Raw genomic sequence first — 26,243 nt, 5'->3', positions numbered from 1 at the left:
GAAAGTTATAATAATGACTTTAATACTAAATAAAACATACAAGACATTACTAAAAGCAGCTTATTGACATTTTGAAACAAAGAATGCAACAACACAAACACAAAGCATTATTATAATTAATAATACTCCTCTGTAGTTACCATTTTAGCAATACATTGTCAATATTCTACAGTCCCTATGTCTTAGTGGTAAATATGCGTTTGTTTGTCTATATTCTCCTGACCGCTACATCATCCAACTCTTTTATCTTCATACAGTTCAGATAGACAGAATAAAGACAAAAGATATGATGAATATAACAAAATTATGAAGTTCCTCAGACAACTGATTGCCATAAACAACTGGTTGAGATGAGTATAGGCTTACACCCTATAAACATGCATGGTACCACATACACCTAAAAAGTACACTTATTCTAAAGGCCTGGTGTTGCCATGCCAATAAAAAATAACTTTCCCAGACACTTGTTATGTTATGCATGTTATTATGAATTAACAACTATTTTGAATGTAATGGTGCTGCTTTGCGTGTATCTATGTATATGTTAATTATCCTGATCATATTGGCACACATTTAATAAAAGGTGTCTGTCCATTGAACCTATATACAGATCTACTATGCTATAGCACAACTAATAGGTTACATCCAAATTGAAAGTGTTTTTTTTCCTTTAACTTAAATGTGTAAAGTGTAAATCGTATTTTATTTCACAAAATCCCTCAGATAAAACAAACCCTCACATAAGACATGGACATGAGTTCTGGGACAATAGGCTAGCTGTTGTTGGCTTTGCCCTACATGCCATAGTAACGCATAACTGGCTTATCTAAACTCATAAAATGAAATCTTATCTTTAAATAATTAAACCACTGCAATATCAATAGTGATATGTTAGCAAAGAAAATAAAGTGTCTGTTGTACAAATTAGCAAACTAAATGGTACAATATTCCATAGAAGGAAGCTCAGAGAGACAACTGTCTAGTCCAGGCGTTGTTTGTAGTGGGTAAAAGTAAGTGTCCGGTGTGGGTGTGGGGTTGGTTGCCATAGGGGGGGCACATCACTACTCCACTCAGCGCAGGGTATTAGTGGGCATGCAGTCACACAGGGCTCGCCTCTCTGCCCTCAACACCAGAGTCTCAGTCTAGGAGGAAACAAAAGCAATGCCATGTTAGGGAGTACTAGGGAGGAGTAAACTTTTTAAACTAGGCTAAGACTTGTAGAGGAACTTTACAGGTAGGTATACAGCAGGCCAGAGTATAGATGTGGTGAAAAGGTCCATCGAACTCGACCAAAACATTGTAATTGCCATGGCAACATGTGGAGGAAAGATCCCAAATCTCCTTATTTCAACACAGAAAAAATAGCGTACATTTAGGCTATTGTTTATGTGTGTATTTCACCAGAGGCGCAACTTTCACTGGGGACAAAGGGGAGATGTCCCCCCCAACATTCTGATATTGCATTTTTTGTACTGGTTTTATCATTGGAGTGTGATACAAAACGAGGTACGGGTGTGCTTTAGGACCATGTGGACGTCTCCGAGTGGTCAGGTAGGCTGTTTGGAGTGTTTAGTTGACTGGATAAAAAAAATGTATATGTCCCCCCCACTTCTAAAACCAAAGTTGCGCCTGTATCAACTGTATTACAGTTAAAAATGACTGGACTACCACCACGGATTTCTGTACGCTAGCTATGCTAACCAGTTTACACGAACAGGAGTTAGCATTTAGCAGTCACTTCTTCTAAACCTGAAAAGGGACAACTTCTAAATGTTATGTAGCGAAAACTTCCAAATATATCCAAATCGGACTTAAGTAACCACATTGTGGGTCTGTTACAATAAATAAATCATGATGGATTTGACAAATATCCACTTAGTTAGATCAAATTTGTCAAATGTGTGCTAATCTGGTCAATGGAAGGGTCTGCGTTCCATTGACCCCTTTACTGCATCTATAAGGAGCAACTATCCCAGCCATAACCAGTGCTTGAAGTGGAATGAAATAGGTGCTGGTACTCATTTTAGGTGCTGATACTCATTTTAGGTGCTGGTACACAATGGGGTAGTGGGGGCATTGCGTATACTCACATCTTAATAATATGAATCTGTCAGCAAGTGCACACAACTCTCAACCAGGAGCATCTCACAAAAAAACGACATCGGTAGCCCGTAGCTGGTAGGAAAGGCATTTCAACTTATACCAGGAAATGCTAATGCATGCATACATAAGGAGACCATTTTGAGGTCTGGGAAAAATAAAACGGAAATATTCTGGGAGAGTTTAGATGCCCATTAATTCAATTGTGCACCTAGCATGAGACCTTTTGGCTAACAGTGTTGCTGTACTATACAATGTAGACCTACAGTGTACGTGATGGCAGAGTTTGAAAAACAAATGCACTTCCGATTCATCATCATATCATTCTACCAGGTAGACCTACTTTGCAGTCTACATTTAATTGGGAAGGTTTTGTGAAAGCCTTGAGAAATGTTCAAACACCGCATGATGACTGAATTGCGCATCGCAAAGATTCAAATAAGACTTCGGACCAAACTTTTGCAGTAACTGCTTTGCTTACCCATTGTTGCCTTAAAGCATCGTTGTTTTTCTATTTAAAAAAAAAAAAGTGTGATTGAGAGTAAAAACCTGAAAAAAACTATAGGAAAACATACTTTTTCACACATTTCCTTCACCAGGCGGGCTGTTTTTTTGTGTGTCAAATTAGAGTATACCCACTTCACCAGGCACCACTACACCACTGCTGGGACTTATCATATATTAAAGGCAATACAATATTATTTTACAGGTGCCAGTTGTCAATCAATAGAAAATCAAAGGTGGACAACTACGGCCCACTTCAAGCATTAAGTGTAACAATGTGTAAATACAATAGTTAGTAAATTGATGTAGTTCTGTCCATGTGTAACGGATGTGAAACGGCTAGCTTAGTTAGCGGTGGTACGCGCCAAATAGCATTTCAATCGACGACGTCACTTGCTCTGAGACCTTGAAGTAGTAGTTCCCCTTGCTCTGCAAGAGCCGTGGCTTTTGTGGAGCGATGGATAACGATGCTTCGTGGGTGACTGTTGTTGATGTGTGCAGAGGGTCCCTGGTTCGCGCCCGGGTATGGGCGAGGGGACGGTCTAAAGTTATACTGTTACACATGAGCTGTTCTTCTCTAGTAATGTTCTGTATTATGTCATATTTCATGTTTTGTGTGGACCCCAGGAAGAGTAGCTGCTGCTTCATAACAGCTAAATGGGGATCCTAATAAAATGACACGCTGTAACATAAAGTGTAACTGAAAAGAAAGGGATCGCAACTGTTACCCGGGCATCAAGGTTGAAAGCAGTCTTCTTAAGGTCTTGTAGTGCCCTCTGCATGAATTCAAATGCATGACAGTCCACACAGGGACGACCTGCAAGACAACGTGACAAAATATAAAAACTGTGTTCATTATGATTCATTATAGGCTATTTGTGAAAACAAATACAATATTTTAAGACGTTTATATTTACAATCAATACCTATCTGCTGATACACTTCCTCAATTGCTGTTTTCAATTGGTATAACCTATCGATTAGGCAATCAATCATAATTGATTGTGTTTGGGCCAATTGATTGTGTTTGGGCCTAGATTTAAAAAAAAAATCTTTATACACATAGACAATAGTCATCCACACTACAATAACAGCCGCTCATTGTGTATAATCGCAAATGCAACAAAGACAATATATTAAATAAAACCACTTACTTTCAGCAGGGATTACCGTCCCTGCCTCCTGCTCAGCATCACTTGGCCTAAAACACAAGAGCTGCACCGCTAATAGCAGCATCACCGCTTGCAAATAGCCGCTCGATACCATACTGATGCTCGGTGCAAAATGTCAAGAGAAAGACCTGGAAAATGGAGATGGCGAATTTTAGCATATGATTCCTTATGATATATAATTACGTTTATAAACGAAGCATTGATAGGATATATGAAAACGATTGTAGGCTACGTTTCCACGACTAAAGAAAGCAACACCAGCATCCATAAGAACATCACAGATGCGGAGATAACGTTTTAAATGGGCCAATCTTTTTTTCATAAAGAAAAATATCGGAAATATAACTAAGAACAGTATAACATTTAATGTAGGCCTACTCACTGTGGGTGATATTTTAAAGAAAATAAAAACAATGTAGCCTGCTGAAAGACGCCCACCTCAAGACGATTCTGTTGAATATTAATTCAAAGGGCAGAAGGCGCATGCGTATAAAACCCTTTGAGGGTAGTCACTAGTTACCACAGCCACAAAACCAAAATTGGCTCATAAAAAATGTATTAATTTAATGTTAAGCATACATTTAGAAGTGCGGTTAGGGTTTAGTTTTTGTGACTGTGGCAACTGTAAATTAGGCAAACGGATTACCCCTCCACAAATCCCGTAAAATTAGGCCTACACTAAATTATTTTCTTCATTTAATTTATTCATCCCAAATTGAATGTTGGCCTCCCTGGTTCGCTAATATTGTTCACATTTCTTCGCAGTCGCTTATTTGCATAACATTATACAGAAATGGTTGTACAATAAATATTATTCGCACGTACACGGACCATTAATTCCTACACATTAGTGCACTCTCCAAGTCAATTTCAAGAAAAGGGTTTGTATTATTAGACTTATTTGCAAAAGGGAAGTCAGCATTCCCATTAGAGTCAAACAGCAATGATGTTACAGACGTACATCTCAAGTGTTCTGTAAACTCAATATTTTCAAAAGGCCATGTAAAATTACATTTGTTTTTTGGATAGGTAAGAGAGATGTGTGTTCCTTTGATCTCCCTCGACATGAACATGGGGTCCTTGATATGTAGAATCCTTGGGACGGCATTTAAAATGGTTTAAGGTTAGGGTTTAGTGTAAGAACGTCCCAAGGATCCACGTTAGCACTCAGCATGACCATGGTGGGTGTGTCCTAACCAACCGTTCTAAGTTTTCTTAGCTAGGTAGCCTTTTAAAATGCCCGAACTCAAAACGCTTCTTTTTCCAAGATGGCGTCGATGAAGGATAGCGATACCGGCCTGTGGCTCCATAATAAACTAGGATCAACAGACGAACTTTGGGCGCCTTCTAGTATTGCTTCACTCCTCACTGTTTCAGTTATCGACAATATACGGTTGTGTTTTTCTAGTTTGTCGCCTCCAGTAAAGCTAAAAATCTTGCTCGGGATGCTGCATCTTCCGAGGCGGACTGTTGATGAGGTGGGTACGCGAGTTGCTATATGACTGACTGAACACTAGTTAGCCACTGCTACTAGTTAGTTTAAATGGGGTTCTGCAGCATGCAGCCTTGGTCGAGTTTCTAACTAACGTTAATATTTCCTGAGTGGGAAGTATATTACACCATATTTACAATCTAACCGTTTTCAGGGTACACTTATCTAGCTGCATATGGCTTAGACTCTTCGCTTAGGGAGACCTGTTCGGAAGAGCCAAGTGTCTACAGCCAAGAGGTAGTTAGCTAGCTAACTGTCGTTTGTTTGGGCTCATTCTGTCCAGTCTCATTTGTTTACCTAACGCACATGGATTGCTTTCACAAACACTAAGTTAACTTAGTTAGCTGTCTAGCCTGACGTGTAATATTGAACCTGTTTGTAGTGTAGTCGTGATTTTTTTGTTGGTCGTCCGAGAAGCGTTCAAATGCTCAAAACTTCTCGGAGCTTTGTCACTCCAAGTGGATTCGCATGTCTGCCAGGCTGCTTGTGCCATTTTGGAGGGCGTTACCAGCGAGTTAGGTTACAAGTCAAAATTGGGAAACAGCCTTTAAAAATTAATTTTTTTTAATCGTCTAATAGCTAAACGTTCTATTAACTTTGATACAGTCTCGCTTCTTAACTACAACTTGTTGTAAACCAGGTGCACTACAATTTCTCGACATTGCTTTGTTGACTTATTATAGTTCTGTGATGATTAATTGATTGAATTAGCTACCTGTATACATTTATACGTGTCATTTCAATTTCATAACCATAACAAAATCTACATATCCTGTAATGCATTATCACCGTCATTCACAGTCCCTGCGGCCTACTGTTTGACCATGTATTGGGCATACATCTTTCCCATGTCCCACTGTTCAGAAGCCTGATAGCTGCCAGAATTAAACTTGTCCAGCTCCTATTATTGCTGGACTGTGGGACTTTATATCTCCTTCTGGAGAACAGAAGCTCAAAACATTGGGCAAGACTGTGTGGGGTCCTCTATGATGTGCTTGGCCTTGTCCCTTGCTCGTCTATCATAGAGGCCCTGAAGTCTCCTGCACTCAATCCCAGGTTTACGGTACTCCTGAGGATGCCCATGTTAGCTACTGACAGCCCAACAGGCCAGGAAAAAAAGTCGGCACACACACTATTGAAGGTGTAGTAGTTGGATGTATTCTATTTCTGTGCCCTGCTCTAACCTCCATCTCCCTCTTATGCCCATATACACCCTGCCCCATGGAGATTCTATAATCGATTTCTTCCTATCAACAGACAGCAATGCATACTGTGAGCCATGTATGCATGTAAAGCCTAAAGACAGATGACCATTCCACAAGATTGAATGCTAAAAGTGTATTTAAAAAAAAAAAAAATCTTGCTCTACTAACCTCCACAATCACCTCCTTTGACATGCAGATGAAGGAGGCCCTATCAGAGATCATCCAGCTGGCCACGGTGGACTCTGAGCCCTGGGTACTGATGGTGGCAGATATCCTTAAGTCCTTCCCAGAGACAGGCTCTCTCAACCTGGACCTGGAGGAGCAGAACCCTAACGTACAGGACATCTTGGGCGAGCTCCGGGAGAAAGGTGGGTACACTACCATAGGCTGGGGGTCACAAGTCAAGAGTAAAATGAGAGCAGAAGGGGACATTGAGGGTCATGGTTCTAGCTTTACAACTGGAATGACTGTGATTATGTAAACTGTGCTTGGGGAATTTGTAGTATGGAATAGGATGCATGCTCCTGCATTTTGGTGCTGTTCTGACATCACCTGTTGGTTGGCCATCTATCAGAGTCCTACTTTTTCTTTATCACCTGTGAACATGTTAGTGCTTGTGCAGATACTTGTTGGTTGCACCTGCCTGTTTCCTTCACACTTCTGCTTTTGCTTCCTCTTTGGGGTCTAGGTTTGAGATGCTGTAAAAACACTGTGTTAACTGCTTGTGTAAAAAGGGGTTTATAAATACATTTGATTGTTCTCCCCCTGCAGTGAGTGAGTGTGAGGCATCGGCCATGCTCCCTCTGGAGTGCCAGTACCTGAACAAAAGCGCCCTGACCACCCTGGTGGGCCCACTCACGCCCCCCGTCAAACACTTCCAGCTCAAGAGGAAGCCCAAGAGCGCCACCCTCAGGGCAGAGCTGCTGCAGAAATGTAAGAGAAGATACTTCACTCGATCCACCCACCCTGGGTGCATGTCAATAGTCTAAAGTGGCATCCTCGTCATCTTCTTCATCTGGGGCCTAGGAATACTGATCAAGGATCATGTTCCCCCTGTCCATGTAATGTTACTCATTATGATTTAAAAGGCAGATCACAACTCTTACTCTGAGACGCTTAATGAATGTGGCCCCTGATCTGAAAAGCAAAAGTTAAAGTGCTATGGTGGATGCTTACTTGGGAGTTGCTTTCACTTGTCCATTTGTTTTTCGCATGTCAGTGCAGATGAGAAAGTGAAGCCACTTTAGACTCTTCAGATGGTCCCAGTGCTTTTTCTGTATTTAAAAGGGGCTACGGTGGTGGGCGTGGCACGGCCAGCCCATCGGTGCGGCTGAATTCAGTCAAGGCCTTGGGCAAGAATGTTTTTGAGGCCCCCATCTTGGCAGTTGAGAGAATTTCAGTGTTTTAAAGCCAATTTCTTGAAGGAAATTATATGCATTTTTCTTTTCACACATTTTGTTATGGAGTGTAGAGAATTTGATCAGTTAAGCAAATTTCCTGCTAATCAAAATTACTTACGTTTATTGGTCGCGTACAGAGATTTGTGGATGTTATCGCAGGTGCAGTGAAATGCTTGTTTCTAGCTCAAAGTGCAGAATACCTAACTACACGCAATCTAAAAAGTCCGGACGAAACATTAGGCACATTTCCTTTGTCCATGACCTAGACGGACCAGGTGAAAGCTATGATCCCTTATGGATGTCACTTGGTAAATCCACTTCCGTAAGTGTAGATGTAGGGGAGGAGACAGGTTTTTTTTTTTTAAGGATTTGAGACATGGATTGTCTGTGTGCCATTCAGAGGGTTAATGGGCAAGACCAAAGATTTAGGTGCCTTTGAATGAGGTGTGGTAGTAGGTGCCAGGTGTCAAGAACTGCAGCGCTGCTGGGTTTTTCATGCTCAACAGTTTCCCATGTGTATTAAAAATGGTCCACTACCCAAAGGACATCCAGCTTAACACAACTGTGGGACGCATTGGAGTCAACATGGGCCATCAAGCAACCCTGTGGAATGCTTTCGACACCTTGTAGAATCCATGCTCTCGACACCTTGTAGAATCCATGCTCTGACGGCTTGAGGCTGTTCTGAGGGCAAAAGGGGGTGCAACTCAACATCAGGAAGGCGTTCCTACAGTTTTGTATACTCATTTGTACACTGGTGTATATGGATAGACAAGTCCTTTCCCGAGACTGCTCCCTCAAGCTGGAGCTGAGAGAAAATATTGCAGTTTAAGTAAATTTCCTGCAATCCTATGCATTTTGCCATGGCTAATGTTGTGTCCTTATGCTCAAACATTTTAACAAGTCAATACTTCTGAAATCATCGTTTTAGTCTGGCTTTTATTTTAGTGATTGTTAGTTCTCATATGTATTTAAAGATACATAGGTCTATCTTTTCTACATACTAGTTTGTCATTTAAGTTTACGCTGACAGTGTTATTCCATCTTGAAAATAAATTATTTGGACTTAGGCGGCCCGCCCAAGACTATTCTATGCAGGAAAGACCCTGGCTCGCCATGTTTCGGGTCTCCTGTCCTTTGTAGGGCCCTATAAAATCTCCGTTGCGGAGAACGCAGATGGAATCTAGACCTTAAAATGGAATTCAACAACATTAAAAAATCAATTGAGCTTACTAGGAAATTAACTAAATGTATTGAGCATTCATTCATTTGTTTAAGATTATCATAAGACCTGAACAAAATACGTCAGTGATTCATATTTTCCTTCAACTTTCTGAAGAGGCAAAGGCACAGGAATTCCCGTGTGTGTATGTGCACGCGTTTGTCGAACACTTTGCGTAGCCGTTAGCGATGATGCTAATGTAATGACAGCCGTCTTCTGGTAGATGGAAAGGCTTTCTCAAAAACCTCAATTAAATGTTAGTGGCAATATGTAACTTTTTGGGGCGACCCAACTGAATTCACAAAGAAATGTGTTATAGATCTATAATTCTACTTGAAAGCAAGTCTAAGAAGCAGTAGATCTGTTCTTTATGCGATATTCCGGTTTTGGTTTTGCTTTCGGTTTTGTACAATAGCTTCAAACGGCTGAAGCAACAATATTTTTAATTATGGAAAATATATTTCACATTGGTGTAGATGGTACAATGATTCTCTACACTAAAACTGAAATTAGGCAATTAGAGTTCTAGTAACAAGGAAATGGCGGAGCAATTTTTGACTAGATCAACTTTAATTTCAAAGTAGCCAATGTCTACCTGGCAGAATATCATGATTAGTGGCCTTTTGTTTTACCAACTCTGCAATCACGTGAGCGCTACAGAAACATCGCTAACCAAACAATGGTCTCATGCTGCACTTAAATTAAAGATGAACTACACCCAAAAATCAAGATTTCTTAGATTTTTCCCAGACCTCATAAGTGTTCTCTTGATGTGGTTTTAAGCATGGTTGTGGATTTAGAACATCATGTTTTAGTTTTTCTATATAAAAAGTATGATTTAGAGAACCTGAAACTGGGGAAAAACAGAAACCTGTAAAATCAAAACAGAGAAACTGGAATTTTGGAGGGGAAACAAAATTAAATCAGGCAAAAAATACTATTTTATAGGGCCCTACCTTTTGTGCTAGTTTAGTGAATGGTCTTTTTCACATTAGTGAATGGTCATGACTCATGTTCATTACAGCACGCACTGGAAAATGAATATGAATGTTTCTTATTGGACAAGTTCATGTAGTCCCTCCCTATTTGTTTTCTTCTGTTTGGTGCCAAATGAACAACACCCTCTGGTGTATTCACTAGGAATCTAACAGAAGCAAACAGGATGAAACTGGGTGGAACTTTAACTAAATTAGTTGTTTTAAACATTTTCCATTGCAAAATATTTTTGCCTCACGGTCTGTTGTGGTTTCAGCCACAGAGACGGCTCAACAGCTGAAGAAGACAGCGGGAGTGCCTTTCCATGCAAAAGGAAGAGGCCTGGTCAAGAAGATTGACACCACCAGTGAGTGACACACACACACAGCAATTACAATACTTGTTGTTGCTAAGACTATGCATATGAACACTTACACACACATTCATACCCACGGGTGTCTAATTGGTTGCTGAGATATCATGTTTTATACTCTCCCTTCCAGCACCCCTCAAGGGGATCCCCAAAGCCCCGTTCCGCAGCCCCACCACCCCCAGTATGTTCAGCCCGCCGAGCAACCGCACACCCATAGCCCCCGCACGGACGCCCCTGCGCAAGGAGAGGGGAGTCAAGGTAACGAAGGGGCCTTAACAAGTGACCTTGTTTTCTTTTAAGGGATAGTTCACCCAAAGTACAAAATTACCTTGATTTCCTCATCCTGCAAGCAGTCTATGGACAAGGTAAGATCGCAATACATGCTTTGGTTTTGTTTTCGGACAGTGGCCACACAGGCAAAACCAAAGCATGGATTGCTGTCTAACCTCGTTCATAGGCTGCTTATACAGTAAGGAAACCAATATGTAATTTTGTAATAAAAAAATGATTTTCACAGTAGACAGGAAGCAGGGTTTCTGTTATGAAAATGTGGTGCTGGACATTTGACCAGGAGCATTTTAATTTACCGGACATTTGAGAAATGTACTGGACCCAAATGTATTGGGTGTGTAAACTGATTAGGACGTCCACGCACGGTGCTCAAAATAACCAAAATCACATTTAGATTATGGTAATTCATCTTAACAGAACATGCAACTCCAGGATGCAACATGTTTCAAACAGACCACCATAGTCCCTAGGCCCAAGAACACTAAGGTAACCTGTCTAAATGACTACAGACTCGTAGCACTCACGTCTGTAGCCATGAAGTGCTTTGAAAGGCTGGTCATGACTCACAACAGACCCACTTCAATTTGCATACCACCCCAACAGATCCTGCAATCTTTATTGCACTCCGCACTGCCCTTTCACACCTGGACAAATGGAACACTTATATGAGATGCTATTCATTGACTACAGCTCAGCGTTCAACACCATAGTGCCCTCAAAGTTCATCAAGAAAGCTAAGGACCCTGGGACTAAACACCTCCCTCTGCAACTGGATCCTGGACTTCCTGACAGGCTACCCCCAGGTGGTATGGGTAGGTAACAAAACATACTCCACGCTGATCCTCAACACGGGGGGCCCCTCTGGGGTGTGTGCTCAGTCCCCTCCTGTACTCTCTGTTCACTCACAACTGTACGGCCAGCCACGACTCCAACACCATCAAGTTAGCCGATGACACAACAGTGGTAGACCTGATCACCGACAACGAGGGAGGAGGTAAGAGACCTGGCCGTGTGGTACCAGGACAACAACCTTTCCCTCAACGTGATCAAGACAAAGGAGATGATTGTGGACTACAGGAAAAGGAGGACCGAGCACGCCCCCATTCTCATCGATGGGGCTGCAATGGAGCAGGTTGAGAGCTTCAAGTTCCTTGGTGTCCACATCACCAACAAACTATCATGGTCCAAACACACCAAGACAGTTGTGAAGAAGGCACGACAAAGCCTATTCCCCCTCAGGGGACTGAAAAGATTTGGCATGGGTCCTCCGATCCTCAAAAGGTTTTACAGCTGCACCATCTGAGAGCATCCTGATGGGTTGCATCACTGCCTGTGAGAGGAAGTGATGTAGTGTTAGAGGAAGGCCCTAAAAATTGTCACAGTCTCCAGCCACCCAAGTCACAGACTTCTCTATGCTACCGCATGGCAAGCGGTACCAGAGCGCCAAGTCTAGGTCCAAAAGGCTTCTAAACAGCTTCTACCCCCAAGCCATAAGACTCCTGAACATCTAATCAAATGGCTACCCAGACTATTTGCATGGTCCTCTTTTACGCTCCTGCTACTCTCTTATCTATGCATAGTCACTTTAATATCTCTACCTACATGTCCATATTACCTCGACCAACCGGTGCACATTGACTCTATACCAGTACCCCCTGTGTATAGCCTTTGTTACTTTTATTTCTTAGGTATTTTTCTAAAAGCTGCATTGTTGGTTAAGGGCTTGTAAAGTAAGCATTTCACTCTAAGGTCTACGCTGTTGTATTTTCATCAATGAATTGGCAAAGCATTATTTAGCAATGAGATTATACATTTTTTTGCAGAATTAAATACATTTTATTAACTTTTTTTAAATGCCAAAAGCCAGCTGTTACCGGCTAACAGAAACCCTGATGGGAAGCTGTATTAAAAGGATTGTCATTTTAAATTGATGGTTCAATGTGTTAAGCGAGTCTGATGCACATTATTGTCTGTTCTTTAGTTGTTAGACATCTCAGAGCTCGATATGGTGGGAGCTGGTAGAGAGGCAAAGAGGAGAAGAAAGACTTTGGGTAAATGCATTTATTAATATATTTACAGTATCAACAGTGCATTCGGAAAGTATTCAGACCCCTTGACTTTTTCCACATTTTGTTATGTTACAGCCTTATTCTAAAATTACTACTTTTTTCACCCATCAATCTTCACACTACCCCATAATGACAAAGCAAAAACTGTTTATACATTTTAGCAAATTTATAAAAATACCCTTTTCAGTACTTTGTTGAAGCATATTTGACAGCAATTACAGCCTCGTCTTCTTGGGTATGACGCTAAAAGCTTGGCACAGCTGTATTTGTGGAGTTTCTCCCGTTCTTCTCCACAGATCCTCTCAAGCTGTCAGGTTGGATGGGAGCGTCGCTGCACAGCTATTTTCAGGTCTCTCCAGAGATGTTCGATTGGGTTCAAGTCCGGGCTCTGGCTAAGCCACTAAAGGACATTCAGAGACTTGACCCGAAGCCACTCCAGCGTTGTCTTGGCTGTCTGCTTAGGCTCGTTGTCCTGTTAGACTGGGGTGAAGGTTCACCTTCCGAGGTCCTGAGCACTCTGGAGCAGGTTTTCATCAAGGATCTCTCTGTACTTTGCTCCGTTCATCTTTCCCTCGATCCTGACTAGTCTCCCAGTCCCTGCCGCTGAAAAAACATCCCCACAGCGTGATGCTGCCACCACCATGCTTCACCGTAGGGATGGTGCCAGGATTTCTCCCGACTTGACTCTTGGCATTCAGGCAAAAGAGTTCAATCTTGGTTTCATCAGACCAGAGAATCTTGGTTCTCATGGTCTGAGTCCTTTAGGTGTCTTTTGGCAAACTCCAAGCGGGCTGTCACGTGCCTTTTACTGAGTAGTGGCTTCCGTCTGGCCACTCTACCATAAAGGCCTGATTGGTGAAGTGCTGCAGAGATGGTTGTCCTTCTGGAAGGTTCTCTCATCTCCACAGAGGAACTCTAGAGCTCTGTCAGAGTGACTGTCGGATTCTTGGTCACCTCCCTGACAAAGGCCCTTCTGGTCCGATTGCTCAGTTTGGTCGGGCGGCCAGCTCTAGGAAAAGTCTTAATGGTTCCAAACTTCTATTTAAGAATGATGGAGGCCATTGTGTTGTTGGGGATCTTCAATGTTGCAGAATAGTTTTTTTTTTACCCTTCACCAGATCTGTGCCTCGACACAATCCTGTCTCGGAGCTCTACGGACAATTCCTTCAACCTCATGGTTTGTTTTTTGCTCTGACATGCACTGTCAACTGTGGGACCTTTTTATATAGACAGGTGTGTGCCTTTCCAAATCCTGTCCAATCAATTGAATTTACCAAGTTGTAGAAACATCTCAAAGATGATCAATAGAAACAGGACGCACTTGAGCTCAATTTCGAGTTTCATAGCAAAGGGTCAGAATACTTATGTAAATATTATGTCAATGTTTTTTTATATTTGATAAATGTACAAACATTTCTAAAAACCTGTGTTTGTTTTTTCATTATGGGGTATTGTGTATAGATTGCTAAGGGTTTTTATTTGTTTAATCCATTTTAGAATAAGGCTGTAACGTAACAAAATGTGGAAAAAGTCTAGGTGTCTGAATACTTTCCGAAGGCACTGTATCTCTATCTAGCTAGCAGTCTTCACTATTATTCACCGTCTTTGACTCACTCATCCTTATTGATCTCTTTCTCTCGTGGTAACAGAAACAGAGGCTGGGGAGAAAGCTGCCAAAGAGGAGGCTGTGGTTGAGAATGCTACACCAGACTATGCTGCTGGACTGGTGTCTACACAGGTAGGACGAGAGACACTCACGCAATTTACAAAGTGATGTATTGAATTGTAACCTATTCCAACGGGTGTTTTCAGAAACTGGGTGCGTTGAACAACGAGAGCGCCCTGCCGTCTACGAGTTACCTGCCTGCTACTCCCAGTATGGTCCCCTCCTCCTCCTACATTCCCAGTTCAGAGACGCAGCCAGGTGAGAGAGACAACTTCACACACCTAGATATCTGTTACCCTCCATTTGGTCTTTTACGAAGTTGGTTTTTGCAATATGGCACGGTTGTAGCATATTGAGTAAATAAGCCCTGGGCAATTGACAATTAAAGCCTTGTCTGAGCCAGAACGGTCTATAGGGCAGTCTCCTGTTTCTGTAGCGAGGCAGCTTGATTTACAATCCTCGTAGCAGCTTGCCTTTTGATACACCACATGGAATTTGATGTATTGGTTTGACAAACTACCTGGATTGACAAAGTTCTGACAAGATTTCCATCCGTACTTACTCCTATCCAATCTTCTGCACAACCAATTAGCGATTGATAGAGCGATAGTCTCAGATGTCGAAAAACTGAGTCTTCATTCATCCTCCTCTTCTTTCTCTAGCGAATGCGGGCGGTGCAGGGCGCGACGCCCTGCAGTCGGGTCGACAGCCTGAGGAGTCAGCCACGCCCAGCGCTGCCGCCACCACCCTCCCCGGCCAGTTCAAACAAAGGACGCCCATGTACAACGCCGGCAACACGGCCGCCAGCCCCACCGCCCCCGCCTCCCCCAGCACGCCAGCCAGCACCCCCGCCAGCAGCAACGGCCCCCCAGCTGCCGCCATTGCCACGCAGCCCGAGACCCCAGCCACACAGCCCCCCGCTACCCCCCAGCCCAGCACGCCCCAGCCCAAAAAGAACCTCTCGCTCACTGTGAGTTGGATAAAGGCATCATTGGGACTCTGTTCCAACATTCGCACCACTATACTACTTAGAATGAAGCGATATATTGGGCATGCATTCTAAGATGAACTTGTGTTACTATGCTAGAATGTTACGCTTCCATACAAACACTGACTGTAGAGATTGTAGTTCCGTATTTGTAATGGTGGTTTGGTTTGGTATGGGATGGTGGTTTTACTTAAGAGGTATGTAGTTTTGTCTTAGTTGAATGCACTGTGACTGTAAGTGACTCTGTATAAGAGCATCTGCTAAATGTCTAAAATGTAAATGCATGAAGTGTGGTGTGGTGTAATCTCTGTGCCATGTGTTGTGGTCCCCCCCAGAGAGAACAGATGTATGCTGCTCAGGAAATGTTCAAGACCGCTAACAAGGTCACCAGACCAGAGAAAGCTCTCATCCTGGGCTTCATGGCCGGATCCAGAGGTACTGTACTGCTTTGTGCACATACTCCCATTTTCCTAGATGAAGTCCACCTAGCGTGTGAGTTTTGTACTGTTGGAAATTGCAAAGTTTTTGTAATAAGTAACAGCTTTTTGCAAGGGAGAAGAAATATTCCCTCAAGTACAGGGGGATGCTGCTGAGAGTAGGACGGCTCATAATAAGGGCTGGAACGGAGAAGTGGAATGGCAAATTCCGACGTATTTGATTCCATTCCACTGATTTACGCTCCAGCCGTTACCACGAGCCCATCCTCCCCAATTAAGGTGCAACAGACCTGTGCTGGAGTATGTCCACTTAGTGGCATGCTGTATGAGTTTAACGTACTAGTAATGTTTTTAGTAATGCGTGGGTATGTTCAAGTGCTCTGGAGGCGGAGCTGGCTACACACACACCTTTTAAAACACTCTCGCTCCACTGCGAGTTCTCCTGCAATGACACACACCAACTACACCTCTACATGTTGGTGTCTCCCCTCCTCCAGAGAACCCGTGTCCGGAGCAGGGCGACATCATCCAGATCAAGCTAAGCGAGCACACCGAGATCCTGCCCAAGGCGGACGGCACGGGCAGCACCACCATGCTGGTGGACACGGTGTTTGAGATGAACTACTCCACAGGACAGTGGACCCGCCTCAAGAAGTACAAACCAATCACCAACACCTCCTGAGGTGGCTGCTGGCCTGCCTGCCAGGACTAAACACACATATACACATTTACCTACACACGCAGGCCATATCCTACTCAGGTGGCCAGGGACTTGTCATACTCACACACTTGTGCAAATACACATGGGCCAAATCCAGCCCGTGAGAGGGGCTGGGGAGTGGGGGAACAGATCCCTCTTTCTCAAAGTTCCTTCATTGCCAAAAGGCAGGGACCCTCAAGACTCGTTTCCGTTGGTTCGTTTTTCTTTTCTGTTTTAGTTATGTCCCCTCAGATTCCTGAACATTTGTGTGTTAGAAGAGTCCTTATACCTTATTTTCATAAGATACCTGTCAAGACCTGCTTTACTATGAAAAGGTACAAGCATGCCACAAAATATTACAACTGTCTGTGTTTTTCATTGTGAGAATGACGTTTACTGTATTCTTCCTACTTCGTCTGAGAAAATGTAAGAAACTAAAGAGCCCAACCCATCAGTGAAAATGTGACGGATAGAGAGGTGATGGGTTTCCTTTTTGCTGTGAAATTCTGTTTTGAAAAGTTCCGGAGAATGTCTCGTTTTTTCCCCATCCTTACCAAGAAGGGAAGAAAAATAAAGCGAAAAATGTTCCGATTCCAGAGTGTTAAACAGTCCTTCAGAAGCTCTCGCTCTCCTCCTGACTCTACCATTCTGTCGGAGCTCATGATGACTAGGGTAAAGGTGTTCTATGGTCAAGATTTGTTTCAGAGCGTTCTGCTACAGTGTGCACTAACGAATACACCCCAGGGTTGGGGTAAACTCCATTTTGTCAATTCTGGATATGAATTCCTATTCGAGCAAATGATTAATCAGATGAATTCTTTTTAAAAAGGTCTTTACTAATTGAACCAGAAAAATGCACAAAGATCGGAATCGAGTAATACAGTGTTCTTGTTCAAAGGGACTGGCTTTTAGGATCTGCATTCCTGTCATTTTGCAAAAGATAAAGAGATTGACATTGGTAGTAAGATCGATCGGAGTGAGTGGGACTTTGATAGTACAAAAGTCAATCATGGCTGACTAGACATTCTTTGTGCCAATAACATTAGCATTCAGTGCAGAACAAGAGCATGGCAGAAAAACAGACATTCATTCTTCAGTGAGAGGTCATTGAACCAAACAGTTCCATTAAGTGCTGAATAGTGTGTGTACTGTGTGTAAGAGAGAGCTATTCTGAGCACAAGGCTAAGGCTAGTGAACACACCCCTGTATCAGCGGTTAGGGACATTCTTCCTACTTCCTTCTCTTAACCAGCGATCTAGGATCAGATTATCCTACACCCAATTCTACCATTTCCCCATTAAAAATGGTTAAGGACAACCTCTTCCTCCAGCAGCCAGTGTGGGGCACGTTCAGCGGGGCAAAACATTTAGATACAAACATGCCTGTGACTTGTAGAATAAGGAATCATGTCGGTTCTATTCATGACATTTCTATCTGCAACGTTTGACCACCTTTCATACTCAACGTGGTCCTCAGGTCAGGGCCACTATCCATAAAGCGTCTTAGAGTAGGAGTGCTGATCCAGGATCAGGTCCTCCCTGTTCATGTAACTAGTTTATTTTGATTTAAAAGGCCAAACTGATCGTAGAAGATCAGCACTCCTACTCTACAATGCTTTATAGATACAGGCCATGTCAGGTGGCTCCAGGGTCTCTCCAGCCTCCGTAGGTCTTCTCCAGATAAAGGGCCATGGCTAGAGACAGGCGGTCCTGGAGCTTCCCAGTCACCACCTGCACCCCCAGGGGAAGACCCTCTACACTCAACCCCAGAGGGCACTGGGTCACTGGCAGCCCCAGGACGTTGATGACCCCTGAGGATGGAGGGGGGAGGACAGAGGGATGCAAATGAGAGAAAGCTTTGGCGTATGTTATCATTCATTCAGTTATGGTGTACAGACAATTCATTCTCAGTCACATATGTGACTGCAGCCCTAAGCTTTAAATCAATGTGTGATTTTCCTGAAATGTTGAATACCTCGAGTTTTGTTAAGATTTGGTTAATAGATTTATCTCCATTTCTATGATTAGATATAGTCTTCCAGACCCTCTCACCTGTGTAGGCGAAGTTGAAGGGTGTGAAGAGGGGGTGGTGGTGTTTGGGGGCGAGGTGAGGGTGGGTGGGGTACAGGAGAACCCCGTCTGTACCCAACAGCTCCTCAACCTCCTTCTGTAGCTTCTCTTTCTGCTTCAGGATGAAGGGAGAGGGCTTGGATGAGCTGGTAATCTCTACCAAGGCCAGGCCTGGAACACACCAGAGCAACAGAATGACCATGATTCCAGAGGTAACACAGATTGATGTACTTAATGTATTGATTAGCCTATACCAGATATGGGCAACTTTGGTGGGGGCCACAAAAGGGGCTGCGGAGGCACGTGGGTCTGCGTACCCACATCCATACCCCTCGTGACAGCGAAGAGGAAGAATGTACGTTTTAATTTCCTGCAATTCTGTGCCTTTTGCCATGGGGCGTCGAAAATGTTGCCATTTTTAAAGTAAGTTTGCTACAATTCTACACATTTTGCCATGGGGTAAAAAATATTGCAATTTTACAACTAATTTCATGCAATTGTACTCATTTTGCCATAGGGTGGAGGCAAATGTTTGCAGTTTTTAATATGATAACCGATGAATGGGCCCCTCCCCGGTCAGGAATTTGACCATGCGTACTACATGTTTAGATAGCTGGATACTAGACTAACTTTTACCAATGTAAAATAAAAATAGCTGACATGGACTAATTGAGTGACTGCTGATGCACAACCACGTTTTGAAATGGCACCTTGTGTATTCTAAGTCTCAACAATAAGTTGAGACCATGACAGTTTTTTGGGGGGGGTCAAATTGGTCCGTGGGCCTACAAAAGGAGGGGCTGCCAGTTGCCCATCCCTGACATATATCATCATTACAAGAGTGGGCCTAAAGATACCATGTTTGACAGTTGACTCAATTGATCCATGTGCCGTTATAGCTCTGGTTACTAGAATACACCCTGTCTGGAACAAAAGATACTATAGATGGGTCTACAAGGTCACTCAGTTGACTGGCAACACTTAACAAATCACTAGACCCGAAACTACTATTACTAGACAGGATTGTCAATGTTTGTTTGTGTTGTTACCAATAGCAGCCATGGTGTGAGGGGACCTTCCCATCATCCACTTGGCCAGCTCCCACACTGGCCACACCGGCCTCCCTGGTTCCCCCATCAACACTTGGAAGGGTGTGGGGCGCTGCGAGAAATACATACACACACGTATCTACACTGAACAAAAATGTAAAAGAAACATGTAAAGTGTTGGTCCCATGATTCATGAGCTGAAATAAAAGATCCCCCAAAATGTTCCATATGCACAAAAAGCTTATTTCTTTCAAATGTTGTGCACAAATTAGTTTACATCCCTGTTAGTGAGAATTTCTTCTTTGCCAACATAATCCATCTACATGACAGGTTTTGTATATCAAAAAGCTGTTTAAACAGCATGATCATTACTCAGATGCACCTTGTGCTGGGGGCAATAAAAGGGCACTCTAAAATGTGCAGTTTTGTCACACAACTCAATACCACAGATGTCTCAAGTTGAGGGCGTGTGCAATTGGCATGCTGACTGCAGGAATGTCCACCAGCGCTGTTGAAATGTTCATTTCTCTACCGTAAGCCGCCTCCAATGTTGTTTTAGAGAAATTGGCAGTACGTCCAACCGGCCTCACAACCACAGACCATGTGTATGGCATTGTGTGGTTTGCTGATGTCAATGTTGTTTAAAGAGTGCCCCATGGTGGCAGTGGGGTTATGGGGGCAGGCATAAGCTACAGACAACGAACACAATTGCATTGACAAGTTCCTGAGGCCTATTGTCATGCAGCCATCACCTCATGTTTCAGCATGATAATGCACACCCCATGATGCAAGGATCTGTATACAATTCCTGGAAGCTGAAAATGTCCCAGTTCTTCCATGGCCTGCACACTCACCAGACATGTCACCAATTGAGCATGTTTGGGATGCTCTGGATCAATGTGTACAACAGCGTGTTCCAGTTTCCGCCAATATCCATCAACTTCGCACAGCCATTGAAGAGGAATGGGACAACTTTACACAGGTCACAACAGCCCGATCAACTCTATGTGAAGGAGATGTGTCACGCTGCATGAGGCAAATGGTGGTAACACCAGATACTGAAATGTTTTCTGATCCACGCCCCTACCTTTTGTTGTTGTTGGTATCTGTGACGAACAGATGCATATCTGTTTTCCCAGTCATGTGAAATTCATAGATTAGGGTCTAATGAATGTATTCCAATTGACTGATTAAATCAGTAAAATCTTTGAAATTGTTGCATGTTGCGTTAATATTTTTGTTCAGTATAGTTAGAATGGCAGTACTAGTGAGGCCTCTTAATACCCCCATAAATGCTACCTAATGAAGACCGCAACAGTTGACCCACCTTGCCCTCCTTGTCGGGGAGCCCCATGTACGTATCCCAGATCTGGAAGCCATATTTGAGCCCAGAGAGACGCACCTCCTGAACCTTGACCCCTAGGTCAGACTCGAGCCGCTCCACCACCTGGTAGAAATACAGATTATGTCTTTGTGAATCTACGTTTGCGTGTGTGTGTGTGTCGTGGGTCTACTAGGCATTCTACTCACCCTCCTCTGGGCTTGAAGGAGCTGTTCATCTACAGCACTCACCAGAGGAGAGCCTCCATCGTGAGGGATAGAGAAGAAACGCAGGTTCCTCAGATCCACCTCAACGGACAAAGACAATCTGTACAGAGACATGGAGAGGTAGGACAGTTAAACAGGTGCTCAAAATGTCATGGTTTTGATATACACTACATGACCAAAAGTATGTGGACACCTGTTCGTCAAACATCCAAAAATCAGAGGCATTAATATGAAGTTGGTCCCACCCCCCCTTCGCTCCACTCCTCTGGGAAGGTTTTCCACTAGATGTTGGAACATTGCTGCTGGGACTTGCTTCAGGGAGGTCGGGTACTGATGTTGGGCGATTAGGCCTGGCTCGCAGTCGGCATTCCAATAAATCCCAAAGGTGTTCGATGGAGTTGAGGTCAGGGCTCTGTGCAGGCCAGTCAAGTTCTTCCACACCGATCTCGACAAACCTTTTCTGTATGGACCTCGCTTTTTGCACTGCTCCAAACTGTTGCCACAAAGTTGGAAGCACAGAATCGTCTAGAACGTCTGTATGCTGTAGCTTTAAGATTTCCCTTCACTGGAACTAAAGGGCCTTACCCGAACCATGAAAAACTGCCCCAGACCATTATCCATCCACCAAACTTTACAGTTGGCACTATACATTGGGGCAGGTAGCATTGTCCTGGCATCCACCAGACCCAGATTTGTCCGGCGAACTTCCAGATGGTGAAGTGTGATTCATCACTCCAGAGAACGCATTTCCACTGCTCCAAAGTCACATGGCAGCAAATTTACACCACTCCAGCTGACACATGGCATTGCACATGGTGATCTTAGGCTTGTGTGTGGCTGCTAGGCCATGGAAACCCATTTCATGAAGCTCCCGACAAACAGTTATTATGCTGATGTTGCTTCCAGAGGCGGTTTGGAACTCGGTAGTGAGTGTTGCAAACGAGGACAGGCGATTTTTGTGTTATACGCTTCAGCACTCAGCTGTCTCGTTCTGTGAAATTGTGTGGCCTACCACTTTGCGGCTGAGCCATTGTTGCTCCTAGACGGTCTACTGCCAATGTTTGTCTATGGAGATTGCATGGCGGTGTGCTTGATTTTATACACCTTTCAACAACGGGTGAAACTGAAATAGCTGAACCCACTAATTAGAAGGGGTGTCCACATACTTTTGTGTGTATATATATTTGGTGTAACTTCACAAAACTTAGTTGTGTGGACATTAAACCCATGCACCATTGGTAGTTAGTTGTTTCTAGTTAGATGTATTGAAGCCTTTACTGAGAATATAGTGTTGGGTGTTTTAGTCTGTAAAAGGTGTGATGGGTCGTGTACTTGTGAGCATTGGGTCCAGCCATGATCCTGAGCATGGGCAGAAGGTCCTCAGCATAGCGACACATGGGGCCAGTACTGAGGTAGTCCTCATGACGACCAGAGGCAGGGGGGTACTGACAATCATTAGATATTACACCTACAAATAACACAGGATAAACATGGCCAATTACACACACACGCACACAGACACGCGCTAGCATCTACATATACACCAACACACACACCAGGGGTAGTCTTTACTTACCTGGTGTGGTTTTATGGCCAAAAACGCCATTGAAGAAGCACGGCATACGGATACTTCCACCGATGTCAGAACCTATCCCGATCACTGATGCTCCACCGCCAAGCATGCTACCCTCTCCACCTGGAGCCCACAGGAAAGGAGGAGGGAAAGAGGAAGAGAGATAGAGAAAGTATCTCAAAGTAAAGCTTGTCCGAGCCAGAAAGGCCCATAGGGGCAGGAACACTATTTTCTGTTTCTGTAGGTGACGGTAACTTGACGTAACAAGTAATTCATACGTAATATCAGTCCTATTGTTATGGACATCTACCTGTGTTGTTATGACATCAGCACAGCTGTAACACCGTTATGACACATACCTTCCCGTGTCATTGCCATTTTATAACACCTTTACAATGCCACACCTGAGCTGCCGCCCGGTGTCCTCTCCAGGTCATAGGGGTTATTGCAAATGCCGTACAGGTGGTTGTGGGACTCGGACCACATGCAGAGCTCGCTGGAGTTGGTGACCCCCAGGGGGATGGCCCCGGCCCTCTTCAATAGGGCCACGGGAGGGGCGTCCCCCACTGAAAGGACCCCGCGCCGGGAAACCACACCTGCGGTGTTGGGCATGCCTGGGGGACCAAGGGAACGGGTGGGGAGAAGTTGAACATACAGGTGGAACTGTAAACTAGGACATATTCCGTGACAATTCGACAAATATTTGGAGAGTGCAATGGCTTGGGTCTGTTATGTTTGTGGACGAAGCTGGCAGATAATACAGATGTTCAAAGCCGTTTTCATTTGGATAGGAACAGAGGCACTTCACCGATGCTCATCTAGTGGGAACATCATCAAAGACTGTCATGTAAATGTACCTGATGGTGACGAGGCAGAGGGATGATGGTCGAGTGCTGTTATGGTGAGACCTTGGGACTGTGGAGAGGGTCTGGGTGTGTGTCTGTGTGCGGGTTAGCTCTACCTATAGCAGTGTTTCTCAATCAAATGGGTACCCTTTTTCATTTTTGCCCTAGTACTAACAGGCCTAAATCACTCATTAAGGCTTGGTGATGAATTGGTAAGTGAAATCAAGTGTGTTGATGCTAGGGCTTTGGTTCCCCAGGACCAAGATTGGATAACACTGACCTATAGGGTAGGCCTACACACTCACCCAGACCCGCTCCCATAGCCTCACTACAGGGTACACAACTACGTGAGTAGTACACAGTGTGGGAGAGTACAGGTGAGGATCTAGGTCAGCCATTTTCAAACCTCAGCTTGAGGAACACCCCCAGACGTTTCCCAATTTTAGTTGTAGTCCTGAGCTAGCGCAAGGGCTGGATGATTAGATGACAAGTTGAATCAGGTGTGCTATTTCTGGAATAGTTCAAATATTGAAACAGCTGGGCGGTCCCCAAGGAGAGGTTTGAGAAAGGATGGTCTAGGTGAGTGTGTAGACCTACCCTGTAGAGCGAAGGCCTCTTTGACAGTGAGGGGGACCCCCAGCAGGGGAAGTCTATCCTCCAGAACATCCTCTCCCCCGGTCTCCTCCTCGATCAGCTTGTCCACCTGGGCTGCCTCTAGCAATGCTGCTGCAAACCTGGAGAGAGGGAGGAGAGGAAAATAGGGAGCAGAGAGAAGGGAGAGCAATAGAGAGAAAAATACATTAAGAAAGAAAGAAATAGGCATATACAAGTTTAGTTTTGTGTCAGAACATAGTGGAGGTTTGGTGAGACGGCAACATGAGATTTGTAACCATATGACATTTAACCAGTCTAGTCCCAGAGTACTTGTACTTGCCTGTCCTGCACCATAGCATTGAGCAGCGGGTTCACCTCCTGAATCCTGTCAATGTAGGCCTGCACCACCTCCACGCTCGACACCTACACCAACCAACATACAGTACAGACAGTGGTGCGCCTGTGTGTGCATCAATTCCAGTCAATTCAGAGTAAACCCATTTCCAATTCAACATTTTCCTCATTGAAAAGCCCTAAAGATGATTGGAATTGCTGTAGTCATAAACTTCCTGAATTGACAATTGGAATGGAATTGAGCCCAACCCTGTTTCATAAGGAGACCACAGCACAAGGCTGTAGCCTAAGAGCCTTTTTTGTTGTTGTTGCTTGATCTGAAAATGTTGTCGGAGACGCCATATGGATGGTGTGACGCTATTTGCGGAGTCACCAGAGGCACGCAGACGCCATATTGAGCTCCGTACGGTATATATGTGCGCATCTCACATTGTTTAACAGTGTGGAGGGCTAGGTATAGCTCCGCATTGACATGATTGGTTGTCTAGACACAAACGGACTTCCTTGACAAATTCCTTCACAACAGCTCTGCGCTACTCCGCGAAGCAGAAAGAAGTATAAATGCCCTGACTTCTGCAGAGGCCATATAACCGTAAATGCTGCACGGCCAATGAAGAACTCCGATTGACCCTTTATGTAATGGACATGTGCAGAGTGCAGTCACAGCCCAACCGCTACCAGAGAGCAACGCAGTAGCCTATCATGCAGCAGATTGGCTCTCTATCACTCTTTATCAAGCCGTTGTAGAGCCCTGTCCTAAGATTTGGGTATTTTATTAGAATCCCCATTATCTGTGGCAAAAGCAGCAGCAACTCTTCCTGGGGTCCACACATTGTGGATAAATGAAGATGGCCCACTCAGGCCTTTTACCATTCGCTGCACCTTTCAGGCCTACGGCACCGGAACCGTACAAGTGGAAGCACTCCGGAAAAGTAGTCTCTCGCGTAAAATAGATTAGAACATATAACCCGGTACCGGGTAGCCTTACGGACCTCTCTCCGACGAATCCTTTGCGCGAGCTGCATCGCAGACATCATCAGCAGAGGGTTAGTGACTGGAAGAAGTTTGATTAATCCACGGGACCGCCGTGGAGAGAGGAGCCGAAAGAGCGCAAAGAGCACGCCCATGCACGCACTCAGAATCCATGCCTGGGCCCGTTCTAGCCGGGTCAACGCCATGATCACAGCTTGGTCACCACCACCGCACGAACTGTTTTGACAGCAGGACACTGTCGTCGTCTAACATAACAACTCCCGGCATGCAGCGTGTTATTATGGTTCTTATCTATAAATGGGTTGCAGTTTAAAACCATCCGACCTCGCTATCAGGTCAGCCGTTATCTATTGGACAGATTCACGTTTAAACGGAAAGTGACAACTTTCGCGAGAGTTGTACTTCTCGGTAACCGATTTTAGGTCAACCGTGGCTAAATGTTAAACCGATATGAAGTGGCCAAGTGTGAACAAACAAAAGGTTAATGGTTAACCATTTGCCATCGTGTACTTCGATACGTAGACTATGAGAATAGAAGGCACTGTATTGAATACATTAAATGTAAGGTATCAAGCAAACCACATAAAGAAAATAAGTGTGCAACATAGTAGACAACAAATTATT

General features: G+C 44.0%; 3 protein-coding genes across 4 annotated transcripts; 1 reads left to right on the top strand and 2 right to left on the bottom strand.

Moving 5' to 3' along the window:
- On the bottom strand, positions 1-4,291 carry LOC109896958 (neuropeptide-like protein C4orf48 homolog). Of its 2 annotated transcripts, none has more exons than XM_020491432.2 (4): positions 4,159-4,291; positions 3,759-3,904; positions 3,333-3,421; positions 1-1,142 (listed from the first exon to the last, which is right to left on the bottom strand). In XM_020491432.2, exons 2-4 carry the CDS (start codon positions 3,868-3,870, stop codon positions 1,071-1,073), a joined length of 273 nt encoding a protein of 90 aa, XP_020347021.1. In that variant the 5' UTR covers positions 3,871-3,904; positions 4,159-4,291; the 3' UTR covers positions 1-1,070. The 2 variants fall into 2 exon arrangements, with proteins under 2 accessions (XP_020347021.1, XP_031688076.1); XM_031832216.1 differs by having other exon boundaries at positions 4,215-4,271.
- Positions 4,292-4,787: 496 nt separating this feature from the next.
- Positions 4,788-17,182, top strand: LOC109896956 (negative elongation factor A). Its single transcript, XM_020491430.2, has 11 exons — positions 4,788-5,254; positions 6,670-6,841; positions 7,245-7,406; positions 10,348-10,437; positions 10,574-10,701; positions 12,716-12,785; positions 14,453-14,541; positions 14,616-14,727; positions 15,132-15,439; positions 15,793-15,892; positions 16,392-17,182. The coding sequence occupies exons 1-11, from the start codon at positions 5,045-5,047 to the stop codon at positions 16,574-16,576; spliced, it is 1,626 nt and encodes a 541-aa protein (XP_020347019.1). The 5' UTR covers positions 4,788-5,044; the 3' UTR covers positions 16,577-17,182.
- A 227-nt stretch (positions 17,183-17,409) lies between these two features.
- Positions 17,410-26,011, bottom strand: faah2b (fatty acid amide hydrolase 2b). The gene is made up of 11 exons (XM_020491431.2): positions 25,619-26,011; positions 24,613-24,695; positions 24,276-24,412; positions 23,238-23,447; positions 22,837-22,956; positions 22,593-22,728; positions 21,243-21,360; positions 21,040-21,159; positions 19,713-19,824; positions 18,646-18,834; positions 17,410-18,404 (listed from the first exon to the last, which is right to left on the bottom strand). Exons 1-11 carry the CDS (start codon positions 25,802-25,804, stop codon positions 18,229-18,231), a joined length of 1,587 nt encoding a protein of 528 aa, XP_020347020.1. The 5' UTR covers positions 25,805-26,011; the 3' UTR covers positions 17,410-18,228.
- Between the last annotated feature and the right edge of the window lie 232 nt (positions 26,012-26,243).

Source organism: Oncorhynchus kisutch, linkage group LG9 (assembly GCF_002021735.2).
Source record: "Oncorhynchus kisutch isolate 150728-3 linkage group LG9, Okis_V2, whole genome shotgun sequence".
In the NCBI taxonomy this organism is placed as follows: domain Eukaryota; kingdom Metazoa; phylum Chordata; class Actinopteri; order Salmoniformes; family Salmonidae; genus Oncorhynchus; species Oncorhynchus kisutch.
The sequence above is the reverse complement of the archived record's forward strand: the minus strand, read 5'-3'. Positions and strand labels throughout refer to the sequence as shown.